Source organism: Rana temporaria, chromosome 3 (assembly GCF_905171775.1).
Source record: "Rana temporaria chromosome 3, aRanTem1.1, whole genome shotgun sequence".
Lineage (NCBI taxonomy): Eukaryota > Metazoa > Chordata > Amphibia > Anura > Ranidae > Rana > Rana temporaria.
The window spans coordinates 421,279,375-421,306,481 of NC_053491.1; the positions used below are offsets into that span (position 1 = coordinate 421,279,375).

General features: G+C 44.8%; 1 protein-coding gene across 1 annotated transcript in view; it reads left to right on the plus strand.

Moving 5' to 3' along the window:
• Window positions 1-27,107, plus strand: part of PIWIL2 (piwi like RNA-mediated gene silencing 2) — a 426,915-nt gene that overhangs the window by 367,220 nt on the left and 32,588 nt on the right. Inside the window, 1 exon segment of the mRNA XM_040346159.1 lies at window positions 14,957-15,058. Coding sequence (XP_040202093.1) covers window positions 14,957-15,058 — 102 coding nt within the window.

Here is a 27,107-nt window from a genome sequence, read left to right on the forward strand (position 1 = left end):
GACTTGCTTTTTGCTCCATTGAGGGGCGGATGTCAGCCTTGGCTGATTTTTTCCGCGACCCTTGGCGGCTCATTCACTGGTGGGTACGTTGCCCAAGGGGTTGCACGTGTGGCCCCTCCGGTTCAATCACTGCTGCCTTTTGTGGGATTGAATCTGGTATCCTGGGTGTTTTCAGAAACCACCTTTTTTAAAGTACAGAGAGAAGATTCCCCTGGTGGCACTCTCTTGGTAAGTAGCTTTCGGGTGGATGTTACCTTTACTAGGGGGTCTTTGAGTGGCGACTTTTGTCTTGCAAGTCTCCCCACTTGCTCATCCTAAAGGGTGAGGCGGTGTTGCGTCCGCAGCCTTGTCTCTACCTGAGGTTTGTGTAGGCCTTTTTATCAAAATGTGGTTATTTTGCTTCATCCTTGTGTCCTCGGCCGTCGCATTCCAAGAGGTTGCTTGCTTTCCTTGGGCTTGGTACAAGTTTTGCGGGTGTATCTGTCTGCTATGACTCTGTTTTCGGAGGTCAGACTCACTGTTTGTGTCAGTGACTGGCCCATAGGAAGGCCCGGCGGTCTCGTCGGCCACCGTGTCTCAGACAGATTGTAATCAGACTATGCCCTGTCACGGTGCATTTGAACAAGTGCCTCCTGGGTTTTTCGACATCAAGCATCGGTCTAACAGGTGTGTAAGGTGGCGTCCTGGTTGTCCGTTCACACTTTTTCTTCGTTTTACTATGTTAACCAGCATGCGTCTGCGGATGCCTGCTTCGGCCGAAACGTTTTGCAGGCGGCTGTTTAAGGTTGCAACTCCTCAGTTAAGGAGCTCTCTTTGTTTGAGGTGATGCTGGTTTAATTGCTGTTCCCACCCCTCGTTTTTGACACTGCTTGGGGACGTCCCTAAAGTCAAGAATAAGATGCTGTGTCCATCCATGAACTCGGAGAAAATGGGATTTTTGTACTCATTGTAAAATCCTTTTCTCTGAGTTCATGGACGGACAGAGCACCCACTCCTGCTTTTATGTTTGTACTGCTTTTTGACGAACTGAGCTGCATGATGCAGGGAGAGGGGTGGGACCGCCCCCAGGGCGTTGCTGTACAGTCTTGATGTATATTTAACACTTAAGATGCTTTTCTGCCTAGTCCTCTCCTGATAGAAGGCTAATACCTTAATGTCAAGAATAAGATGCTGTGTCCGTCCATTTACGGTGAGTACAAAAATCCAATTTTTATGTTTATTTTATGTCGTCTTGTTTACAGTGTCGGTAGTCCAGATCCAAAAATGTAATATATTTCAGCTTACCAGTCCTTAGGATTGATAACTGGTTATCCTGCCTGTAATGCGCTGCTTCTCCTAGTATTTACCCACAATTCTGTATCTATGGAGGAGCAGAGTTGCCACCCAAGGCTGCTCTAATCATTTGGACTTCAAATACCCCCCTCTTCATATCTCCATTACATCGGTAGGAGGGGTTGCACAGTTTACAGGAGATGGCTTGTAATGCTAGTAACATTGTTTGAGATTTCCTTTAAGTACACAGAAAGTTACAATGATACTGGATTTATGAATATATGTGAACCTTGGTCACTTCCCAGCAGACCAGATCTGAGATGTTTTAGGCAAGTATAGGTGCAATGACCCAAGTGAATACTCTGGGAGAGGATAGGCCACATGTGGCAGTGTGAAAAACTGGGAATGATTGTCTCTTACTGCATAACATAGAAAGTGCATGGACATAGGCATATTAGATGTCTATGGATGCAATGTATCCCCCTTGTCTCAAAGGTAATAGACTTTGTGGATTCAATGCAAAACTTTGCAACTTGAAGGTATTTGTTAAGGGCCTAAAGGTCCGGGATATGACCCCCATTGGGCTTTGGTACTGTGAACATGTTTGAATAGAATCCTTTGAACCTGTCCTGTTGGGATACTGGCACAATTACTTCCTGGGAAAAAAGGTGGTTCAGGGAATTCTGCAAATATGACTGTCCTTGGGCTGATTAGACTTTGTGGATTCAATGCAAAACTTTGCAACTTGAAGGTATTTGTTAAGGGCCTAAAGGTCCGGGATATGACCCCCATTGGGCTTTGGTACTGTGAACATGTTTGAATAGAAGCCTTTGAACCTGTCCTGTTGGGATACTGGCACAATTACTTCCTGGGAAAAGAGGTGGTTCAGGGAATTCTGCAAATATGACTGTCCTTGGGCTGATTTGAAAGTGGTGAGGGGGTAGAGTTTATTTATTTATATATATATTTATTTATATATATATATATATATATATATATATATATATATATATATATATATTTATTGTGATAGTCCAGTTCCCTGTCCTGGTAATGGTCGCCCAGGACTCTCAAATAGGCAGGAATCTCCAATCCTGGGACCGGGTTTTGGAAACAGCCAGGAGTCTGGCTGGTTGATTGAGCAGGTGGGTCCTGGGCTTATAGTAGAATCAAGACCAGTGTTCTGGACTCCACCCTCCCGAGGAGTCCAGGCAAGCAAGGGAGAAGCATGCATGTCTGCATGGTATAGACAGAGGACCCAAAGCTGTGGGCTGAGCAGCACAGAAGCTGAGAGAAGGTACAGTGATTGTACAGGTACTTTGGTACGTGGCCAAGAGGGCTGAAGTGTAAGCCTAGGGGGCTGTATTTCTGAAGAGAGACAGTTGGCTTGGCATTTTCGTTTAACCATTTATTTATTGCTGTAGAAACTTGAAACCCCCTGCGTGGGAAAGTCTGGATGGACGTTTTTCTTTCTTTTAATAAAAGTGGGTCAACAAACCCTTAAAAAGCACAACTGGCGTGGACTCTGCTGCTCACTGGTATGCTCTACCCAGATGCTAAATCACCCCAACATTACAATATATATATATATATATATATATATATATATATATATGTGAAAAATAAATGACATTACAAAACATAGTTCCATAAGGCATAGAAAGAGTCAGATGCATAAAAAAAAAAAATCAGTACAGGCTCACAGAGGACTATAAAGGATGCCTGGAAGTTCAAGGTATTATTTCTCCACAGGCAAATAACCAAAACACTGCGTAGAGTAAGGCCAGCCATGGACGGAGATAATTTGCTTGATCAACAGACAAAAGACTTCAGCATGATTTCAACTACCAAAAAAATTCCCATAAATGTTATGGGGGGTAAAAACCAAAGGGGGAGGACAAGAATGAGAGGAAGGAGGGACCAGGGGAAAGGGAAGTAGGAAGGGGGGACAGGAATTGAGACTGTACACTTGATACGTTTCCAGAGGAAAAGCAAGACACAATAAACCCCACTGATTCTGTACATCAATCAGTGTGAAAGAAGGGAGTACCTAGATTGTACTCACAAGGATAGCCCTCTAGCTTCCACCCAGGGACCCCAGATTTTCTGGAACCTTTTTGGGACAGTTTCGACCCATATAGATCAATTTGCATAATGGGAGCACTTGATTCCCCACAGTTTTCCACTGCTAGGCTGTGGGAGATTTTGCGGTCTTCTATTTAGTGGAGGTAGTCCGCTCCAGCAATCTCACACCTGATATCCCCAACACCATGCAACTTGGCGTATTTATTGTAATATATCAATTCAGGTCTAGCCTCTGCTTCTGCTCTCTCTTACTGATCACGTGGCTGTTGGCATCCTCTCCTCCTGCTTATGTGGCCCTTGGTGTGTTTCTTGCAGCTCTGGCTGGCCCTCTGATCACACAGCCCCTGTTATCACAGTACCACAGTACTTATTGTGCCCTCATTCTATTACCACAACCCTCACAGTGCACAGTTATAGTACCTCAGTACTCAAAGTGCATCAGTTACAATACCTCATTACCCACTATGCCTCAATTATAGTAGTACCTCAGTGCTCACAGTTCCCTAGTTAAAATTCCTCTGTACTCATGGTGTCCCAGTTATAATACCACAGTACTCATGGTGCACCATTTATGATACCTCAGTACGCACGGTGCCCCAGTTAAAAGCCCACTGTCCTCACAGTGCCCAGACACCTCAGTGCTCACGGCACACACAGGTTCAGGGGGGGGGGGGCACAGTGTCACCCTCCAGGGAGCTAAATGCTATATCAATTCTGCCTAAGTGCAATGAAAGATAAGGTGAACTGGTCTCAGAACACAATACAGTAATAACACCATAAAGTACCTGCAGAAAAGGAGCTGGGAAGAGGAGTCTCTGGGATTTCAACCCATATGCCGGTTATAAGTTCCTGTCAGGTGATATGGTATTTGGTCTTTGCACTAGAGGGAGCCAAGAGATTTTTTTTCTGCCCTACTATAATGATTTATAAATTTAGTTGATTAGGTTTGAGAGAATACAGAAGTTTATTGAACTCATTATAGTTCTGCTTTAACAAACAAACGAAAATACAAAAAATACATTTTATTAATCAAATTTGGTTATTGCCATAAAATATGTACCCCGTTTGTTTTCTCGATCTGTGATTACCATTTCTTCCATCCAGTTAATGCCACTTAACTCAGTAACCCATTTAAAGCGGAGGTTCACCCAAATAACATCTATATAAGATCATATTCTTTATACTTCCAACATGTACAGTAGGCCCTTTTTTTTACCTTATTATGGCTATTTTCAATCCGGCTTTCGGGTACTCACTCCCGCGGGAGTAGGCGTTTCTATGCTGCGGCGCAATGTCATCTGGGACTTTGCCCAGATTGACGTCCTTGAAAAAAAGTTTCCCCCGGCGGATAAGGCCCCCCCACTATTGCGTAGGCGCATCACGAGAGTCAGAGTTTCCGAAAGAACCCGAACATGCAGAGCTGCACAGTCAGCTCTACACGGCTCCTAGTTGGTGTGCAGGCGCCGTGTAGAGCTGACTCGCAGCTCTGCATGTTCGGGTTCTTTCGGAAACTTCGTGACTCTCGTGACGCGCCTATGCAATAGGGGGGGGCCTTATCCGCCAGGGGAAACTTTTTCTCAAAGGCGTCAATCATCTGGGCAAAGTCCCAGATGACATTGCGCCGCAGCATAGAAATGCCTACTCCCACGGGAGTGAGTACCCGGAAGCCGGATTGAAAATAGCCATAATAAGGTATGTACAGCCAAAAAAAAAAAGGGGCCTACTGTACATGTTGGAAGTATAAGGAATATGATCTTATATAGATGTTATTTGGGTGAACCTGTGCTTTAACAGAAGGGACCCTAGAGTCCTAATGCATTTCATTTTTTTGTCAGCTGAATGTAAATCTGGATTAGGCTGGGCTCATGAAAGTTCTTCCAGTGTGGTAGAACTGTTACCTGTAAAATATGTTATGGGTCAGTGCATATGACCTTGTGACTACTGGGAACATACAATGCAGTCTATACTCTAAACTAATCCGCCTTTTTTCAGGAATGTGCTGCTTACCCTGAATAATTGGGCTTATTTATACCCCCATTTGCCTTATTGTCTATAGCATAATGACCTTTGTAGCTGTAATGATGTTCAGATTGTAAGGTAGAACTAATCATGGTAGCACAACCTCTGATTAAAGGTGTCTCATGCCCTCTCATCAGTGGATAATGAAAAGATCTCTGTGACAAAAGAGTGCTTTGGCATGTAACAGTTCACTGTTTACAATAGCATTGTGTGAGTGTCCAGTATTCAAATTTAATGTTGGCTTAATTGGCAGTGCTGCGATTTCAAATAATCCTCTGAAGGTACACAGAAGCATCACAAGCTCCACACTGAATGTAGTGTTGTTCTGCAGTCTTGAAATTTACAGTGCCTTGGTAAAGTATTCATACCCCTTGAACTGTTCCACATTTTGTCATGTTAAAACCAAAACGTAAATGTATTTTTGGGGGATTTTATGTGATGGACCAACACAAAGTGGCACATAATTGTGACATGAAAGGAAAATGATGATAAATGGTTTTAAATTAAAAAAAAAAAAAATATCTGAACGTCATACTTTGTGTTGGTCTATCGCATACAATTCCAATAAAATACATTTATGTTTTTGGTTGTAACATGACCAAATGGAAAATTTTAAGGGGTAGGAATACTTTTTCAAGGCACTGTAAATTCAAGATACCTAAGATTTTTCACTGTTTATTACTCAGCAGCATGACTGTAACGCCCCTTTCACACATGCGGAACGTATGTCTGCTTTTTCATCCATCCATTTACGGATGAAAAAGGGACATACATTGATCCCTATGAGATTGCGGGTGTCAGCGGATGAACATCTGCTGACACCCGATCTCATCCGGGTCCGCAATCCTCCAATTCTGCTGACGGAGGAAAACCCTATTTTTCCATCCGTCATCGGATCGGGTGATCATGGACAAGACGGTCCGTGTTCATCCGATCCACCCATAGGGGAGAGTGAAGATCTGACAGGGTGGTCCCTGCACAGTGTGCAGGATCCACCGGCTCAGCGGGGATCAGCAGAGCGAACCCCGCTGAGCAAGCTGAGGTTCACAGAGGCGGATCATTACGGATCCGTCCCGTGTGAAAGGGCCCTTAACATTATTCAGAATTTTTTTTACAGTGCTCTTCAAAACTGATCTGATAGTTTCGTATGTGACAAAATCTCTCTCAAGATTATATGAATAGATTGAGCTTGAACATAAATGGCCCTTTTTGTTGAAGCGATGTTGCGACCGAAAAAAAAAAAAACCAGCAGCTACATATACTGCAGCTGGTTGGGTTCCTTTAGTGCAGTTAAAACCGTTCTCTCCCTGTGAGTGACAGGTGGGAAGGACATCTGTCCAACTATGGCAACGCTTTCCCTTCCCTGACCTGGGATGGATGGAGCTTACATTTTTGCTTCTAGATGGCAGCTCTAGGGTTAAGCCTGGTGCACACATAAAGTTTTGCCATATTAACACACGCAATGATCTCCCCCACAGTGCCTTTTGTGCTCTGACAGGGGGACTGTCCCCCATTAACTACTTGCCGACCACGCACCGTCATTATACGGCGGCAGGTCGGCTCTCCTGGGCGAGAGCCCGTAGCTATACGGCGGCTCTTTGAGTGGCCACTAGGGGCGCGGGCGCGCCGCCGGAGGTGCGCACGCTCGCCCCCGACTCCCGTGCGTGTGCCCGGCGGCGATCACCCGCCGGGCACCCGCGATTGCTCGTTACAGAGCGGGGACCGGGAGCTGTGTGTGTCAACACACAGCTCTCGGTCCTGTCAGGGGGGGAAATACTGATCTTCTGTTCATACAATGTATGAACAGAGGATCAGTGTTTCCCATAGTGAGCCCACCCCCCCCCCCCCCCCCCCACAGTAAGAACACACCCAGGGACATACTTCACCCCGCCCCCTAGTGTTAACCCCTTCACTGCCAGTGGCATTTTTATAGTAATCCAATGCATTTTTATAGCACTGATCGCTATAAAAATGCCAATGGTCCCAAAAATGTGTCCGCCATAATGTCGCCATAATGTCGCCGCCATTACTAGTAAAAAAATATATTGATAAAAATGCCATAAAAATACCCCCTATTTTGTAAACTCTATAACTTTTGCGCAAACCAATCAAACGCTTATTGCATTTTTTTTTTAATGGAAAATATGTAATAGAATACGTATCGGCCTAAACTGAGGAAAAAATATGTTTTTTTATATATTTTTGGGGGATATTTATTACAGCAAAAAGTAAAAAAATATTCATTTTTTTCAAAATTGTTGCTCTATTTTTGTTTATAGTGCAAAAAAATTAAAACCTCAGAGGTGATCAAATACCACCAAAAGAAAGCTCTATTTGTGGGGAAAAAAGGACGCCAATTTTGTTTGGGAGCCACGTCGCACGACCGTGCAATTGTCAGTTAAAGCGGCACAGTCCCGAATCGCAAAAAGTGCTCTGGTCTTTGGGCAGCAATATGGTCCCGGGGGTTAAGTGGTTAGAACACCCTTATCAGTGGTTGAAGGAAAGAAAATTGTACCATCTTTGGTCAGCCTAAGGGACTGGCTAAGTCTAAAAAAGACTTTTTCACTACATGCACAGATTGATTGAATATGATTTTAAAAATAAATGTACTTTTCCAGTGCATTCTTCCATTTCAGTCATCATTAAGCACCTTACAATTCCTATTCAGCATATTCCCTCTTTTAAGGATTCTTTTAATAAGTGTCTAAAAGTTCTGTTAAAGGCAGACTCCTTTGCCCTTGCAGATCTTGCACTGCTGCCTGCTAACACTGTTATGTCCATTTGCTGGGCTGTTTCTAAATTGACAGGACTGAATAGAGAACATGAACCTACCTATGGGGATCCTGCTCTCTTGGACATCTATAGCTGATGCCATCAACGTTGTTTTGTGCTGATGCTCTAGAGAATTATTCTTAACCCTCTAGAATACCACTTCTCTATGCATATGTGCAGGATCGTGTGGCTAAAATCTTGGTTTTCTGAACTTGCGTGTACTCATGCATTTTGATTGTAAACACCAATTTGAGGAATCCTTAGTTAAATTCATCAAGTAAGTCACTGAGTGAAATGTGTTTTTACTCCATAAGAAGAAGCCTTAGTTTCCTGCTCTTATGGCTATTACAACTTCTCAGAAAAAGAGGTCCTTTTACTCTCCCTCAGTGTCTATTGTCAAACTAAAGCATAGTACCTTCTTTTGTCACGAGCAGAACCTGCCCAGAAGCACTCCTCAGAATTAAGGGGTACTCTTAGTTGTGGCATATTTTTTTTGGCATTTGCACTAGTCTGAATCCGAGACATTCCAGACCTCTGGATCCAATTCCTCATTCAAATGGGAGCAAAATAGAGTTTTCATCTCACATCAAAGTTGGCAGATTAAAATGCATAAATGACCAAGGGGGCACTATAAGTCGGTCCACCCTAAATGAAACCATTCCAATACTCTCCGGGGCAAAAACTCACATTCCAGCTCTCCTTGCCTTCCACATGCCTGGAGTGGACAATTGGCAGTTGGACTTGACATTAGACCTGAGGGAAAGGTTTCAGCAGTCAAAGATCTTTCAAAATCTCTTGTCGAAGGTGGGGAAAATCACATGTGGACATCCTGGCCTCCAGATTAAATAACAAGCTGAACAAATTTCTAGCCAAGACAGGAATCCTCTATCTTCCTAAGTAAATGCTCTGGCGATTCCTTGGGCTCTGTTTAAGCTGGTTTAGATTCACGTAGAAGTGCGGCGGCGTAACGTATCGTAGATACGTTATACCGCCGCAAGTTTTCAGCGCAAGTGCCTGATTCACAAAGCACTTGCAATAAAAACTACGCCTCCGGCGCAAGGCGGGCCAATTCAAATGGGTGTGTGCCATTTAAATTAGGCGCGCTCCCGCGCCGGACCTACTGCGCATGCTCAGTTGCGCAATTCCCGTCGTGCTTTGCGCGCCGTGACATTTTTTCGAACGGCGACGCGCGTAGCGTACTTCCGTATTCCCGGACGTGTTACGTAAACAACGTTAAATTTTAAATTTCGACGCGGGAACGACGGCCATACTTTATACAGCAATACGATTGCTGTGTAAAGTTATTGCAGGTCAAATAATGACTAACTTTGCGACGGGAAACTAGACTAGCGGCGACGTTTTGAACGCGAAAATCCATTGTGGATCGCTGTAACTCCTAATTTGCATACCCGACGCTGGTTTACGACGCGAACTCCCCCCAGCGGCGGCCGTGGTACTGCATCCTAAGATCCGACAGTGTAAAACAATTACACCTGTCGGATCTTCTGGATATCTATGCGTAACTGATTCTATGAATCAGTCGCATAGATAGAAACAGAGATACGACAGCGTATCGGGAGATACGCCGTCGTATCTCTTTGTTGAATCTGGCCCTTAGTTCCAGCTATAGGCCTATAGCACTACTAAATGCTGACACAAAATTATATGCAAAAATTCTTGCCACCCGACTAAAGAACTTAATGCCAGATTGGGTCGACCCAGATAAGACCGGGTTTATACCCAGAAGAGAAGGGAGAGACAGTAGTCTAAAAACTATCCTACTACCGCAGGAAAACAATAGTGGAAAATCCCCAGTCTAACTCCTGTCAATAGATGCAGAGGAAGCATTTGACAGGGTAGACTGGGGATTTATGATGGACACGCTCCAACATCTGCGAATGGGACCTAAGATTAGACACAGGATACAAAATCTGTACAGTAGACCAGCGGCAATGGTCAAGGTTAATGGTAAGATGTCAGTGCCCTTTGAAATGCATAATGGGACTAGACAAGGGTGCCCGTTCTCGCCACTTCTATATGTACTAACGCTGGAACCTTTTCTGGCATCTTTGCGAAATAACCAAAATATAGAAGGGGCGAGAATAGGCGAAGAACACAAGGTAGTGGCTTACGCTGATGATATCTTAATGTATATAACTAACCCAAGGGTGACCTTGCCAAACATAGCTAAGGAAATAAAAAAGTATGGAGAACTTTTGAACTTCAAAATAAATCCTATAAAAACAGAAATTTTAAATATAGGGGTGGAGAAGAAAGAATAACTTGTGTTGCAAAAACGGTATCCATTTACGTGGGTAAGAGGAGAGTTGACCTATCTTGGTGTTAAACCGACATCTACGGTAGAGGGCCTGTACCTGGCTAACTATATCCCCCTTCTAAATGAGATAAAAACAGACTTAAAGTGGAGTTCCACCCATAAATATAACATTGCATCACTAGTTTTAAAAAAATGTCATTAGTCCTTTAAGAAAAAAAAAAAAATCTTTAGATGCTTTCAAAGTGTTGTTGCTAGGCAGAATAGTTACTCTTCCCTCTTCCTGCACCTAGGTGCTTAAGCTTCCTAACCTACACCGCACAGACTCCTGGGAATGTAGTGGGTGTAACTTTCCAGGAGTCTGTGCACTCCCCAGTCTCGAAGAATCATGTGACTTGGACAGTACAGGTGCTGAAACCTGATCTGAAACCTATTACACTGCTTGTGCAGCACGGAGCATGTGCGAGATCTGCAAGGCTGAAATCCAGGAAGTCATACAGTCTGGCTTCATGATGCCCACACTTAAGATGGCCCCAGTCAATTTCTATTTTATAAAGTGTCTAAATGCTGTAACAACCTAACAAAACGGACCTTAGTTTACACACTAACTTTACTAGAATACATTAAGCTTGTGTATTACAGGGGTATTTATATTTAAAAAGTGATATTGTGGCCGGAACTCCGCTTTAAAAAAGAATATAACAAGACCACTTTCATGGCTAGGAAGGATAAATGCTTTCAAGATGGCCACCCTTCCAAAAATAACATACAAATTCCAGATGTTACCTATAGATATTCCCCGGAGTTTTTTTAATACTATTAAATCAATGCTGATAAAATACATATGGAAAAATAAAATGCAGAGAGTAAATTTTGCCACAATAACGAGGAAAAAAACACGGAGGATTAGCAGCACCGGATATAAGTAGATATTACAAAGCCACGTTCATTGCACGAATGGTAGAATGGGGGAATAAAGACAAAGAGAAGGAAAAAAAATGGATTCGAATGGAAAATATTATAAGTATAACAGCACTGCACAAAAATGTATGGATACCACGAAAGTATAGAGTGTTGGATGAAGATACACACGGATTAACAAAAAATGTAGTTGTGAAGAGGGCCAATTCAATATACATAATAAGAGATGGAGACAGTGGAAAGATTTAAAATTAACGGAGCAATACTTAGGAAAAATAATAGTAGACAGTGGGTAATTAAAGAAGACTAAAAGGAAAGCAAGGGACAAACCATTAGGGGGAGGGGGTGCGTACGGTTCATATTTTCAATTAAATGAGATATGTAAAATAATTAATACAATGAAGTAAATGATTAATACATAAAATAATATTCGGAATACCACAAATGATGTGAAACCAAAGTAGAGACGGAATTAATGAATAAAATCATGAGCAAGTCTTTTGTTGTGGTTGAGTCTGAAGTTGGTTAAAAAAAAACAATTGGTGCACAGAAAACACCTTCAACACACAGAGCTCAGTGGCAGTTTTAGAATTTCTACAGAGTGGTGTAGAGAAAGGACTAAGCCTTAGTACATTAAAGAGTCAATTGTCAGCACTTTTGTTTTTTTCAGGAAAAAAGATTAGTACAGTCTTTCCAAAGTGGGACCTGTCATTAGTGCTGCAAACTTTGACAGTAGACCCCTTTGAACCACTAGAAAATTGCAACCTAAAGACGCTGACACTTAAAGCAGTCTTCCTGGTAGCAATTACCACAACCAAAAGGGTCTGTGAAATAGAGGCCTTATCAATCAGACCCCCCTTTTGTCAGATTTTTGCGGACCGCATTATTTTTAAAATGGATCCGGGATTTCTGCCGAAAGTAGTCTCGAGATTCCATAGAGAACAATAAGTTCATTTTGTCCGAACCCTTCTAAAGAACAAGAAGTAAAGATTCAGAACTTGGACGTCAGAAGATGCGTTTTACATTATTTAGAGGTTACAAAAACACTGAGGAAGACGGATTCCTTATTTTACATTCTGGAGCTAAGAAAGGGCACAAGGCCACTAGCCGCACCATAGCGAAATGGCTAAGAGAAGCCATTGAACAGGCTTACAAGTTAGGAGGCATACAGATTCCAGAGGGTATCGGAGTGCACTCCACAAGGTCAATAGCAGTCTCACAGGGAGAAAGAGCTGGAGCAACGCCGGAACAAATTTTGTAAAGTGGCGACATGGTCCAGTTTTGCAACCTTCGTAATACACTATAGGGTGGATCTTTGGTCAGCTAAAGATCAGACCTTTGGACGCAAGGTCTTACAAGCTGTGGTCCCTCCCTAAGGGTAAATGCTCGATTATCCTCTCAGGTGGCTATCCTAAAAGACGTTTAGGGGGAAAACAAAGTTACTTACTGGTAACATTCTTTCCCAGAGTCTTTCAGGACAGCCGGGTACCCACCCAAATGTATATTAAAAAACATAAGATTTCCTTACGGGAAATGTGATATAGTTAACTATTTGTATCATATATTCTTGTGTCTCCCCAGCTACTGGAGGTGCTCTTTAAGAAATTGAGGAGCCAGCAGGGGAGGAGGAAATTTATAGAAGGCTGGCACAGTGTTTCCTATGGAGGGGGAGAGCCAAAGTCTCTCCAGGTGGCTGTCCTGAAAGACTCCGGGAAAGAACGTTACCAGTAAGTTAATTCTAAGCGGTATGTGTGGAGAAAACTAGGCACTGCTCATCACCTGTCCAATACAGTCCCAACAGTGAAGCATGGTGGTGGCAGCATCATGCTGTGGGGGTGTTTTTCAGCTGCAGGGACAGGTCGACTGGTTGCAATCTAGGGAAAGATGAATGCGGCCAAGTACAGGGATATCCTGGACGAAAACCTTCTCCAGAGTGCTCAGGATCTCAGACAAGAGAGTAGTTTTCCAACAAGACAATGACCCTAAGCACAGAGCTAAAATAACGAAGGAGTGGCTTCACAAACAACGTTTACCATCCAACCTGACAGAACTGGAGAGGATCTGCAAAGAGGATTGGCAGAGAGGATCCCCAAATCCAGGCGTGACAAACTTTCCCAAAAAGACTTATGGCTGTATTAGATCAAAAGGGTGCTTCTACTAAATACTGAGCAAAGGGTCTGAATACTTAGGACCATGTGATATTTCAGTTTTTTCTTTTTTAATAAATCTGAAAAAATGTCAACAATTCTGTGTTTTTCTGTCAATATGGGGTGCTGTGTGTACATTAATGATGAAAAAAAAATGAACTTAAATGATTTTAGCAAATGGCTGCAATATAACAGAGTGGAAAATTTAAGGGGGTCTGAATATTTTCCATACCCACTGTATGTTTGGGGGTTCTAAGTAATTTTCTAGCAAAAATACTGATATTTGTAAGCAACAAGTGTCATAAAAAGGCTTATGGGTAGATTCAGGAAGGGGTGCGCTAATTTGCGGCGGCGTAGCCTAGCGTGTTTACACTACGCCGCCTTAAGTAAGAGAGGCAAGTACATGATTCACAAAGTACTTGCCTCCTTACTTAGTGTAAATGCGGCGGGCGTAAGGGCGCCTAATTCAAATGGGTTGGGGGGACGTGTTTAATGGTAATGAGGCTTGACTTCACGTTTTTGACGTTTTTTTGTCACTGCGCATGCGCCGGGCGACTACATTTCCCAGTGTGCATTGCGGTTACGTACGCCGCACGGGCCTATTGATTTAGACGTGGACGTAAACGACGTAAATCCCGATTCGCGGACGACTTACGCAAACTACGTTAAAATTTCGAATCTCGCGGCGGGAACGGCGGCCATACTTTAACATTGTTATTCCACCTAATAGCTGGAATAACTTTAGGCCTCCTAAGGCCTTACGGAAACGGCGTAAATTGACTGCGGCGGCCGGGCGTACGTTCGTGAATCGGCGTACAAACTCATTTACACAATCTACGCCGACCGCAATGGAAGCGTCACCTAGCGGCCATCCGAAAAATTGCTATCTCAGCTATGCAATGTTGTGATAAACTTTGCCGCTTTTTTTTTTGACAGCTGTGAGTGAGCAGAGAACAGCTCTGCACTTGTTATATAGAATAGTGAAAATGCTGGATTAAGATGGAGAGGGGGGATGAATCGATATCGCAATTTTTTTTAATGATCGTGCTTTTTTTTTTAAATGAAACATAATCCTTAATGTAGATTGTTGCAATGAACATTGGGTTCTTGTTAATAAAGGTCATAGCAGGCACTTGAAAAGCGCAAGTTTTAATGTTTGCAAAGGTTAAGAGGTTCCTTTTACAAACCTGCACAGGCGAACACAATTTGAATTGGTTAGGTTGATTTGAAGTAACATAATTGTATATTTTAATGGATTACTACATTTTATTCCCAAAAATGTTTGTATTCAAGATTCTTTGCTACCACGGTTGGCTGAGGATTTGGTGTGTAGTGTCAATTTTAGTAAATTTCTTTTTGGTGGTTTATTGGAATTGGAAAATTGCATTATGTTTTCTCTTTCTATACTGTTATTTTGTATTCTGTGTATATAGTATATGTATGTGTATATATTGTGTCTTTCCAGGCAAGGGTGCAGCTGCTTTTGGTGATTATATCTGGAATGAGAGATGACCTCTATGGTGCCATAAAGAAGCTGTGTTGTGTGCAGACCCCAGTTCCATCACAGGTGAGGAGTGGGCCTCCTTTGTCCTCAAAAGGAAACTGACATGATTAATGTCCCTTTTGTCAATGATAAAAGCATGTGAAGACACTTATATTTGAAAATCTTCATTTTAACAAAAACTATTTATCTGTAAATATATGTTGGAGTGTGTTGAAAGTATTCTAGCAACTATAAATAAGACAAATCTCTCCATTCAAGAAATAAAATACTAACAGCGCTGATGTTGAGTGACAGAAGTGGCCAACACCACCATAAATATGCAATAGATGAGAGACACAAAGTGCTTCTAATGTCCAAAGAGGAGTCTTTAAAGAGGATAGCAGCGTGCACCTTCCACCACACTTGTCTAATCCACCACGTGTGAACACTCGCCCCTTCGGGGTTCAAACTCGCCAGAATAAAATGAATTATTGGCCTTTCAATGGAATCAATCCATTAACCGTGAACCTCTGCAGGCTGCATCTACCAAGGAGCCATTTGTAAGGCGGAAGCCTCAGATGAAAATAAACACAGAAGAAGCCAACATAGCGTAATTCTGTTTTAATTGTAAAGAAGCCCCTCACACCAAGCTCCCCTATACATCAAACGTAAATTCACATAAAGAATAATGAACATTGAAAAGATCACCAGATCCAGGATACGATCGGCATCTCCCGCTCAAGCCACAGGTTGGTTTCCAGGTAGTATGTTACTTCATGGTTCCGCTCAGTGGAACGCAGGAGTCTCTTCCAGCGTGTCGTGTAGCTCACGCCCTGACTAGTTTAGTTATTCACTGATTTCTACGGAGAGACGCCCTCCGTAGAAGTCAGTGAATGACGAAACTAGTCAGGGCGTGAGCTACACGACACGCTGGAAGACTCCTGCGTTCCACTGAGCGGAACCAGGAAGTAATATACTACCTGGAAACCAACCTGTGGCTTGAGCGGGAGATGCCGATCGTATCCAGGATCTGGTGATCTTTTCAATGTTCATTATTCTTTATGTGAATGTACGTTTGCTGTATAGGGGAGCTTGGTGTGAGGGGCTTCTTTACTGTTTAAACAGAATTTCGCTATATTGGCTTCTTCTGTGTTTATTTTCATCTGAGGCTTCCTCCTTACAAATGACTCCTTGGTAGATGCAGCCTGCAGAGGTTCACGGTTAATGGATTGATTCCATTGAAAGGCCAATAATTAATTTTATTCTGGTGAGTTTGAACCCTGAAGGGGCGAGTGTTCACATGTGGTGGATTAGAGTCTGGTGGAAGGTGCACGCTGCTATCCTCTTTAAGGACTCCTCTTTGGACATTATTAGAAGCACTTTATTGTGTCTCTCATCTATCGCATATTTATGGTGGTGTTGGCCACTTCTGTCACTCAACATCAGCGCTGTTTGTATTTTATTTCTTGAATGGACAGATTTGTCTTATTTATAGTTGCTAGAATACTTTCAACATTCTGTATATTTTAAACAGCTGCTTTTATTCTGTTTATCTGGGATTGAATTATCAGAGAACTATTACTTTTATTCTATTTTTTGGTGTTGCTCAGACAATCCACATCCTTTTGGCGCTAAGCAGTGTATAGTTGGCCTTTTTACACAATTTTTTGCACATATGTTAGAGTGAACCAGCATAGGTACCGTACATATATAAAAAAAATACTTTAAGAGCAAACTTATCTGGAAGTTTCCACTTCATTAAATGTACATTTTAACTGCTTCAGGACCAGCTGCCACAGTTATACTGCGGCAGGCTGGCTCCCCTTCGCAAGCCATCGTAGCTGTACGTCGGCTCTTTAAGACGCCTCTGGTGGAGCGTGCATGTGCCCAAAGCGTGTCTGGGCTCGGTACAGAATGAAAACGGGGATGTGTGTGTGTGTGTAAATACACAAATCCCAGTTCTCAGGGGCGAGGAGACTGTGTGTTCATACGAAGTATGGACACCGATCTCTCTCTTCCCTCTAGTCAGTCTCATCCCCCCTACAGTCAAAACACACAATTGGGAACACAGTTAACCCCTTGATCACCCCCTAGTGTTAACCCCTTCTCTGCCAGTGTAATTTATACAGTAATGAGTGCATTTTTATAGCACTGATCGCTGTATAAATGACACTGGTCCCAAAAATGTGTCAAGTGTCCGCTGCAATATTGTCGTCCAAATAATAATCACAGATCGCCGCCATTACTAGTATAAAAAAAAAGCCATACATCTATTCCCTATTTTGTAGACGCTATAACTTTTTGGCAAACCAATCATTATACGTTTTTTGCAAATTTTATTACCAAAAATATGTAGAAGAATACATATCGGCCTAAACTGAGAAAAAATGAGCTTTTATTAAAAACAAAAATTTGGGGCGATTTGTTACAGCAAAAAGTACCAAATATTGTGTTTCTCTCTTTTCGTCCATGGACGGACACAGCTCCTTAAATCTTGACAAGTGGGTTATGTCCCTGGTTATAGGAGAGGACTAGGCAGAACATGTTAGTTATCGTAAAACATGTAACTTTAACAGAGTTGAACAGCCCCACCCAGGGGTCGGTCCCTCCGGTCATAACCCCTGACCCTGCAGCTCAGTTTTTTTTCTGCCTAGCAGAGGTGGTGGACTTGGATCCCTTTGGCCCCAGAGTCCTGAAGTAATTTTTATTGGGTGACAGGCTGCATATTATAAATCCTTGTACTTCCGCCCCCCCCCCCCCCCCAGCCATCGAGCGTGAGCAGTCCTTAGCTAAGCCCTGGGTCGGCCACGACATACCCCATGGCTCCAGGGGTGGCCGGTGAGCAGGGCTGGACTGGGACAAAAATTTGGCCCTGGACTTCATCCAGACCGGCCCACTTTAATTCAATAAAATAAAAATCACGCCCACCAAAAGGCCCCTACATCCATTATTGTATATCATGAGAGGGTGAGAGAGAGAGAGAAAGAGAGGGGGGGTGAGTGTAAGAAAAAGAGAGTGAGTGTAAAATAGAGGGGGTGAGTGTAGGACCCCTTTTTACACTGAGGCATTTTTAGGCGCTTTTGGGCTAAAAATAGCGCCTGTAAAGCGACTGAAAAACGCTTCCGCTGCAGTCCCAGTGTGAAAGCCTGAGTGCCTGAGTGCTTTCACACTGGGGCGCTGCCAGGTCGTTACAAAAAGTCTTCCAAGCAGCATCTATGTTTTTTAAAAAAACGGCCCACTGAGCCATCGGCCCACCGGGAAACTCCCTGTAGTCCCTATGGCCAGTCCATCCCTGCCGGTGAGCATATGTTCGGGGTCCACATATGACTGGGCTGATGTTGTCTCACTCACAGTGGACTGGGCCGACAGCTACTCTGTACCATCGGTTGTAGGTCTGTCAGGGACGCGCCAGCAAGTCCTCGCAAGGACGGGTAAGTACGGTGCCTCATGCCTCGGCAGGATGGAACAGCTGGGCATTCCCAGGATTAAGGGGTTCTCCTGGCCTCCCTTTCCCTACTCTCTGTCGCCCTTTCCCCTCCTGCCCTGAGCCACGCCGTAAGCCGGGGCCCTCCTATTCTGCGCAGAAGCAGTATTTTTGTCAGTGTCAGCCGGCAGATCCAAAGGTCCAGCTGGGGGACAGAAGCATCCCTGGGTACGGAAGCCAAACAAGCATGCTACCGCATGAAGTTTTGCCCCCGCCTGAATCAAGGTTGGGGGGGGGCGGGTTTGCAGCTCGATGGACCTCCTTGCTCTTCGACTAGTAGGTCTGCGAGGTGTTAACTTTGGGGTACAAGATCGAGATTCTTTCTTGTCCGCCAAACAGATTATTTCCCTCAAATCTTTCCCTCCTTCCGGCTCGTCAAGCTGCTTTAATGGGAGCAGTACAACACTTGCTCAGGTGTGGGGTAATTTTACCTGTGCCACTGGAGGGAAGGTTTCAGGGGTTCTATTCAAATCTGTAGTCCCAAAGAAGGATGGTGTCCGTCCAATCTTGGACCTCAAGGCCCTCAATGCCTTTGTGAGGGTGCGAAAGTTCCGGATGGAATCCATTCGTTTGGTGGTTGCTGCGCTCCATCCGGGGGACTTTCTGGCGTTCCTGGACATCAAGGACACATACTTGCATGTCCCCATCTGCACCAGGCATCAGAGGTTTCTGCTCTTTGCGATCGGCGAAGACCACTATCAGTTTGGGGCTCTTCCCTTTGGCCTAGCTTCGGCACCAAGAGTGTTCACCCTGCCCCGATTCTGGCTTTGCTGAGACAGCGAGGCATTACTGTCGTGGGCTACTTAGACGATCTTCTTCTGAGAGCTGCTTCTGGCTCAAAATTAGAGGAAAACGTGTCTATAGCCAGTCAGACTCTCTGGTTATTTGATTGGGTGCTGAACATTCAGAAGTCGGCCTTGGTACCGACTCAGCGTCTGGAGTACCTAGGGTTGACCCTGGACTCCTCGCAGGCGAAGGTCTTCATTCCTTTGGAGAAGTTGCAGACACATCAGTCGTCTGTGAAATTGTTAGCATCCCACAAATGGTCGTCCTCTCCCTTTTTGAATGCGAGTTTTGGGCCTCATGGTGGCCTCCTTCGAGGCAGTACCGTATGCCCAATTCCACACGAGTATTGCAGAAGGAGATCCTGTCCAAATGGAACAGATCTCCATTGTCTCTGGATCATCAGATTGAGGTAAGTCACCTGGTCAGGGCTTCCCTGAGTTGGTGGCTGAGATCCCCGGCTCTTCAGTCTGGTAAGTCGTTCCTTCCTTTCCATTGGACTGTGATCACGACGGACGCCCGCCTCAGTTTGGGGGGGGGGGAGTCTGGCGGGTCCAGTCGGCCCAGGGTCGCTGGACTGCGGACGAATCTCGCCTGCCGATCAATGTACTAGAACTTCGAGCGATCAGGACGTCTAATAAGGATCCAGTCACACAACGCCACAGCGGTGGCTTATGTCAACCATCAGGGGGGAACAAGGAGCTTGGCTGCGGCATCGGAGGTCGCTCACATACTCCGGTGGGTGGAAACAAACTGGCAGGCGGACTACCCAAGTCACCAGATGCTGGACCAAGGGGAATGGTCGTTGCCGGAGGTGGGGCACACCGGACGCGGATCTCCTTGCTTCTCGACTCAATCACAAGGTGTCGGTTCGTGGCCAGGTCCAGAAATCTTTGGGCAGATGCGTTGGTGGTCCAGTGGGGTCAGTATCGGCTAATTTATGCCTTTCCCCCACTAAAGTTGATTCCTCGTTTGCTCCACAGAGTGGATCCCGGTGATTCTAATCGCTCCAGATTGGCCCCGGCGTCCCTGATACGCCAACCTTGTGCGCCTGGTGGCAGATGCACCCTGGCGGCTGCCAATGAAGGAGGACCTTCTGTCTCAAGGTCCCATACTTCATTCTGCTTTACAGTCGCTGGCTTAACGGCATGGCTATTTTAAAGCCAGGTGCTAAGGGACTGAGGTCTGTCGGATTCGGTCATTTCAACCATGCTGAGGGCACGGAAGTCCTCTTTGCGGAAGATCTATCATCGCACTTGGAAGACCTACATCTCTATGTGTGAAGAGATGGAGTGGCGTCTACTAGGGGTGTCAAATTTAATCGGTGCATCGCGATTCGGGTGTCCCCGATACGGCACCGATGCATGCCAACGTAGTAACTCCCGGGAGAGCGCTCCGTTCAGATGGTACCAATTTTCACAGCGCTCATGTGACTGCCCGGCCCGCCTCTCTCCTTTTACGACATTAGTAGAAAGGCGGGAGGGTAGTGTTTGTATATGCCACGCTAATGTGACTGCACGGCCCGCCTCTCTCCTATCTCCACTCTGCTCTTACGTCTCTCCTGTCTTCAGCCCTGCCCACTGACTGTAACTATCAGATCAGTAGAAAGGCGGGAGGGGCTGACGCCAGGGGAGACGTAAGAGCAGAGTGGAGATAGGAGAGAGGCGGGCCGTGCAGTCAGTCACATTAGTGCGGCATATACAAACACTACCCTCCCGCCTTTCTACTAATCTGATAGTCAGTGGGTGGGGCTAACGCCAGGAGACACGCAAGACCAGAGAGTGGAGAGATGCGGGCCGGGCAGTCAGTCACATTAGCGCGGCATATACAAATCCCTGCTGACGAGAGAATGGAGAGCTGGAATAGAGATCGGGGGATGGTGAGCAGGCAGATCGTCCATCTCATTACAAGGCTGCTGCAATGACACAATTAAGTTCCCTCTAATCATCCTCTGTGCGCAGAGCAGCATGTAACTACAGAGGAGGAGGGGGCTGCTGTGATCCGGGGACACGGGGTACGGGCATGTAGTGGAATCTGATGTACTGTCACCTGTGATAAGTCATTGTCACTGCAGGCAGGGACTGGGCTGTATGGAAGAGAAATATAGACCATCTCCTGCACTATGTGCGCAGTCTCTGACCATCTCCTGTAGCATGTCTGCAGTCTCTGACCATCTCCTGTAGCATGTTTGCAGTCTCTGACCATCTCCTGTAGCATGTCTGCAGTGTTTAGACTTTGCTACATGCAGGAAATGTTATTCTGTGTTTTTTTTTTTTTTTTACTTACATTTTTTTGGATGAAAGCCATGCACACTTGCGCTGTAATCGTGATGCATCGTGGAATCGAATCGTGGACTTGATAATCGTAATAGCATCGAATCGTGAGACAGGTGAAGATGCGCAGCCCTAGCGTCCACGGACGTATTCGGTTTCCAGGGTCCTGCTGTTTTTACAGCGTGGAGTGGATCATAAACTTGCCTTAAGCACCATTAAGGGACAGATTTCAGCCTTGGCTGTTTTCTTTCAACGACCCTTGGCGACCTACTCGCTGGTAGGTACTTTTGTGCAGGGGGTTCAACATGTGCTTCCCCTGATTAGACCACCACTTCCTCTGTGGGATTTGAATCTGGTGCTCTCGGCTCTTCAGGAGCCTCCTTTTTGAGAACATCAGAGAAATACCTCTCAACGCTATCTCAGAAAGTGGCTTTTCTAGTAGCCATTACATCTGTCAGAAGTGTTTGAGTTGTCGGCCTTGTCTTGCAAGTCAATAAGGACATTGTATTTCCGTCCTTGTGTCCTCGACTGTCGCATCCCAAAAAAAGCTGCGCTACATACCTTGGACGTGGTACGTGCTCTGCGGGTGTACCTGTCTGATACAGCTTCGTTCCGGAGGTTGGACTCACTGTTTGTGGTCGGTGTCTAGTCCGCAGATGGGCCTGGCGGTCTCGCCGGCCACCATTTCTCGGTGGATCAGGCAGACCGTCATCCAGGCCTACGCCCCTAAGGGGCGGACACCTCCCTTTCCCTGTCACAGCGCATTCGACCAGGGCAATTGGTGCTTCCTGGGCTTTCCGACATCAAGCGTCTGTTTCCCAGGTGTGTAAAGCAGCGACTTGGTCGTCCATTCACAACATTTCCAAATTTTACAAGGTTGATGTGAGTGCATCTTCAGATGCTTCCTTTTGGCCGCAAGGTTTTGCAGGCGGCTGTTTGAGTTTGCAACTCCTCCGTTGAGGAGCTCTGCTTGTTTGGGGTGAAGTTGATTTTTGATTGCTGTTACCACCCCTTGTTTGGGGACGTCTCACTTGTCAAGATTTAAGGAGCTGTGTCCGTCCATGGACGATAAGAGAAAATAGGATTTTTTTGTACTTTCCCTAAAATCCTTTTCTCTGTCGTCCATGGACGTACACAGCACCCACCCCTCCTTTTTAAGTTTGTTATGCGTACACAGCACCCACCCCTCCTTTTTAAGTTTGTTATGCTTTTTGACGAACTGAGCTGCAGGGTGAGATAGCTTTGTTTGTTTTGAGTTTTTTTTTTATGCAAACTTTTTTGTTGCAGAAAACACTGCTATTAACCACAGTAATGAACTGGGCACTTAAACCCCCTTTCGTGCCCAGACCAATTTTCAGCTTTCAGCGCCGACGCAGTTTGAATTACAATTGCGCGGTCATACAACACTGTACCCAAATTATATTTTTATAATTTTTTTCCCATAAATAGAGCTTTCTTTTGGTGGTATTTGATTATCTCTGCAATTTTTATTTCTTGCGCTATAAACAAAAAAAGACAGAACATTTTGAAAAAAAAACACTATTTTTTACTTTTTGTTATAATAATATCCCAATTTAAAAAAAAAAAAATGTTCCTCTATATATTCTTCTACATATTTTTGTTAAAAAAATCGCAATAAGCATATATTGATTGGTTTGCGCAAAAGTTATAGCGCCTAAAAAATAGGGGATAGATTTATGATTATTTTTTTTTTTTTTTACTAGTAATGACAGCGATCTGCGATTTTTTTTATTTATTTTTTTGTCAGGCCTGCGATATTGCGGCGGACGTATCGGACACTTTTGACATAATTTGGGGACCATTCACATTTATACAGCGATCAGTGCTATAAAAATGCACTAATTACTGTATAAATGTGACTGGTGGGGAAGGGGTTAACACTAGGGGGTGAGGAAGGAGTTAAATTATTCCCTGGGTGTGTTCTAACTGTGTGTGGAGGGGGAGTGACTGGGGGAGGTGACCGATGCTGTGTCCCTATGTACAAGGGACACAGCATCGGTTTCCTCTCTCCCTGACAGGACGTGGAGCTCTGTGTTTACACACAGAGCTCCACGTCCCTGCTGTCACCGCCGATCGCGGGTACGTGGCGGACATCGCGGCCGCCAGGCACGCGCACCGGCATCTCAGCGATGCGCCGGGCACAATGTTTCCCCGCTGCGCGCCCCCAGCGGCGCCCGCGGGGAATGCACATAAAAGGACGTCCAGGAACGTCCACCCGGCAGTTGAGAGCCGCGCTGTGGACGTCTATAGCGTGGCTCTCTAGTGGTTATATCTTGTAACTGCCTATAGCACATTGTGACTTTTGCTGAAGGAAATCATCCATTCAGAACCCTGTTCTTAACCCCTTGGCACAATATCTCACCGGCCCTTTCAGGGGTTTGGAAGGCCGAGAGGCGGGGTGAAGCTTATGGCCATGTTGGCGTTGAGCGCATGCAAATATGTGGCTTCTCACAAGGCCGTGCCTTGACCCTGAGCGGCCACATATTTTGTGTGCAATGGCGCCAACAGAGCTATGCTGAGTCACATGATTGTAAAACTCTTTCTGTGACCTGCCGGTCACTGTTGAAAGCGCGCTCATCACAGCTCTGTTGGCACTATTGCACACAAATATGTGGCCGCTCAATGCCAAACCTTAGCTATCACTGAGGCATCATCCAGTCTCCAAGACCATGCTTTCTGGGGCCCATCCGGGACCCTGATCGTAAAATTTATACTGCTACATATCTTTGGTAAAAAACTAATTGGTGTATATTATTTTGGAAAGTTATAGCGTCTACTAGCTACTGATGATCTCATTTCTTGAGGCCCTGAAATGTCAGGAAAGTACAAATACCCGCCAAATTACCTTACTTTTTGGAAGGTAGACAGTCCAAGTTATTTAGTAAGAGGCAATGGTGAGTTTTTTTAAGTTGTAATTTTTCCACACAATTATTTGGAAAATTAAGAAATTCACTTTTTTTTTTTTACACAAATTTTATAGTTATTTCACATAGAGGTCGACCGATATGTGTTTTTCTCTGGCCGATGCTGATATTTGGAAATCAGGGGGGCCGATATGTGTTGCCGATTTTTGCGGCCGATATTTTGGGCCGATTTTTTTTTTTTGTTCCTTCATCTCAAAAAACCTAGGGTGGGGAGGAGATCATTGTTTAGGGTGCAGAGGTGGGGTGCAGCCTGTCAGTGCCCACTGGTGCAGCCCATCAGTGCAGCCTATCAGTATGCATTATTGCCCACCAGTGCAACCTCATCATTACCCACCAGTGGAGCCTATCAGTGTCCATAAGTTCCACATTAGTGCCCACTAAGGATGAGCTCTGGCGTGTTCCCATGCTACACGTGCAGAGCCCGCCAGGAAGTGTGCACGGCGCTGCGCTAATCACAGCCAGGGAGACATTGTCCCGTTGCTCGGCTGCAGAGATCAGGAAATGTCTCCCTGGCTGTGATTAGCACAGCGCCGTGCAGACTTCCTGGTGGGCTCTGCACGTGTAGCATGGGAACACGCCAGAGCTCATCCTTAGTGCCCACCAGTACAGCCCATCAGTGCATCACCACATCAGTGCCCACCAGTACAGCCCAATGTCATTCACTGCCACCTCATCAATGCCCACCAGCGGAGCGGTCCAGGCTCTGTTCCATCTTCTAGCCTAGCACAAGAAGCTCCATTCGTCAAAACGGACAGTAAAACAAGGTAGCAACTATTGAAAGTCCCAAAGTCCAATATAATACTGCAGCAGCGCTATTTCCAAACAAACGTTTGAAAAACTAAACAAACTTCTTTTATATATAGAAGTTTGTTTCGTTTTTCAAACGTTTGTTTGGAAATAGCGCTGCTGCAGTATTATATTGGACTTTGGGACTTTCAATAGTTGCTACTTTGTTTTGATGTTTACATTTTTTTTTTAGCAGCTGCTGATCATTGTCATTTCTTGTGGCCAAATTTCTGTATTGCCTACTCCTGAGCGCTGAGCAGTGCTAAAACAGAAGGAAGGGCGATATTGGCACTCTATCCACAAAGCTCCATTCGTCCCTGACGTGCTGCCTTCCAGAATGCAGAGCGGGCCGGTAACAACCAATCGACGGCCGCCGCTGCCGAAATCCTCCACTGTAAAAAAAAAAACGTCCCCTGACGTGCTGCGCGCTCTGCCTACAAGCCCCAGAATGCAGTGCAGGCTGACAGTTACTGGCCCGCGCTGCATTCTGGGATTTGTAGGCAGGGCGCGCAGCACGTCAGGGGACATTTCTTTTACAGTGGAGGATGTCGGCAGCGGCGGCCGCCGATTGGTTGTTACCGGCCTGCTGGTTGGCTGCCGACTAACTAAACGGAAAAAAAGATAGTCAGCAGATAGCAGCGACGAGCAGGCAGGCGGAAGAATTCCACCCAGCACAGATCCTGGACAATCGGCCTAATTTACCTAATAATCGGCCGATATGTTTAAAAACGCAAAATATCGGCCGACCGATATATATATCGGTCGACCTCTAATTTCACACACACACAGCATAAGCAAGACTATACACCTCCTGAGTATGGCAACACCACATATGTGAGAATTTTTCACAGCCTGGCCATATACAGAGGCCCAACATGCAGAGAGCACCATCATATGGCGTTCTTGGAGCATATCTGATTTCATTCCTACCTATCACACTTTTAAAGGTCCTGGAGCACCAGAACAGTGGAATTACCCACAAAATTACCCAATTTTGGAAAGCAAATACCCCAACATATAGTCTATGGGGCATTGATTCTTTTGAACATTTCATCTTTTTCCCACAAGTTTTTGGAAAATGTGTAAAGAAAATTGAATTGTATTTTTTCTTACACAAAGTTGTCAATTTATCTAATTTTTCTTACACGCCCCAAAATATATTCTGCTACTCCTCCTGAGTATGGCGATACCACATGTGTCAGACTTTTACACAGCCTGGCCACATAAAGAGGCCCAACATGCAGGGATCACCATCAGGTGTTCTAGGAGCAGAAATTACACATAATTTCCTGATGACCTAACACACCTTTTGTAGGTCCCGGAGCACCAGAATTATCCACAAAATTACCCAATTTTGGAAAGCAAACACCCCAATGTTTATTATATGAGGCATAATGAGTCTTTTTAACGTGTCATTTTTTCCAAACGTTTTTGGAAAACGTGGAAAGAAATCGAAAAAACATTTTTTACACAAAGTTTTATAAGATTTTTCTAACACCTAGCATGTATATAGCAACAATTACCCCCCCCCAAATATATTCTGCTACTCGTCCTAAGTATGGTGATACCACATATGTGAGACCTTTACACAGTTAAGCCACATAGAGAGGCCCAACATTCAGAGAGCACCATCAGGCGTTCTAGGAGCATAAATTACACAGTTAGTTTCCTGACAACCTATCACACCTTTGAAGGTCCTGGAGCACCAGGACAGTGGAAACACCCACAAAATTACCCCATTTTGAAAAGCAAACACCCCAACATATATTCTATGAGGCATGGGCTGGTGACCGATACTCTGATGGGCTGGTGACCGATACTCTGATGGGCTGGTGACCGATACTCTGATGGGCTGGTGACCG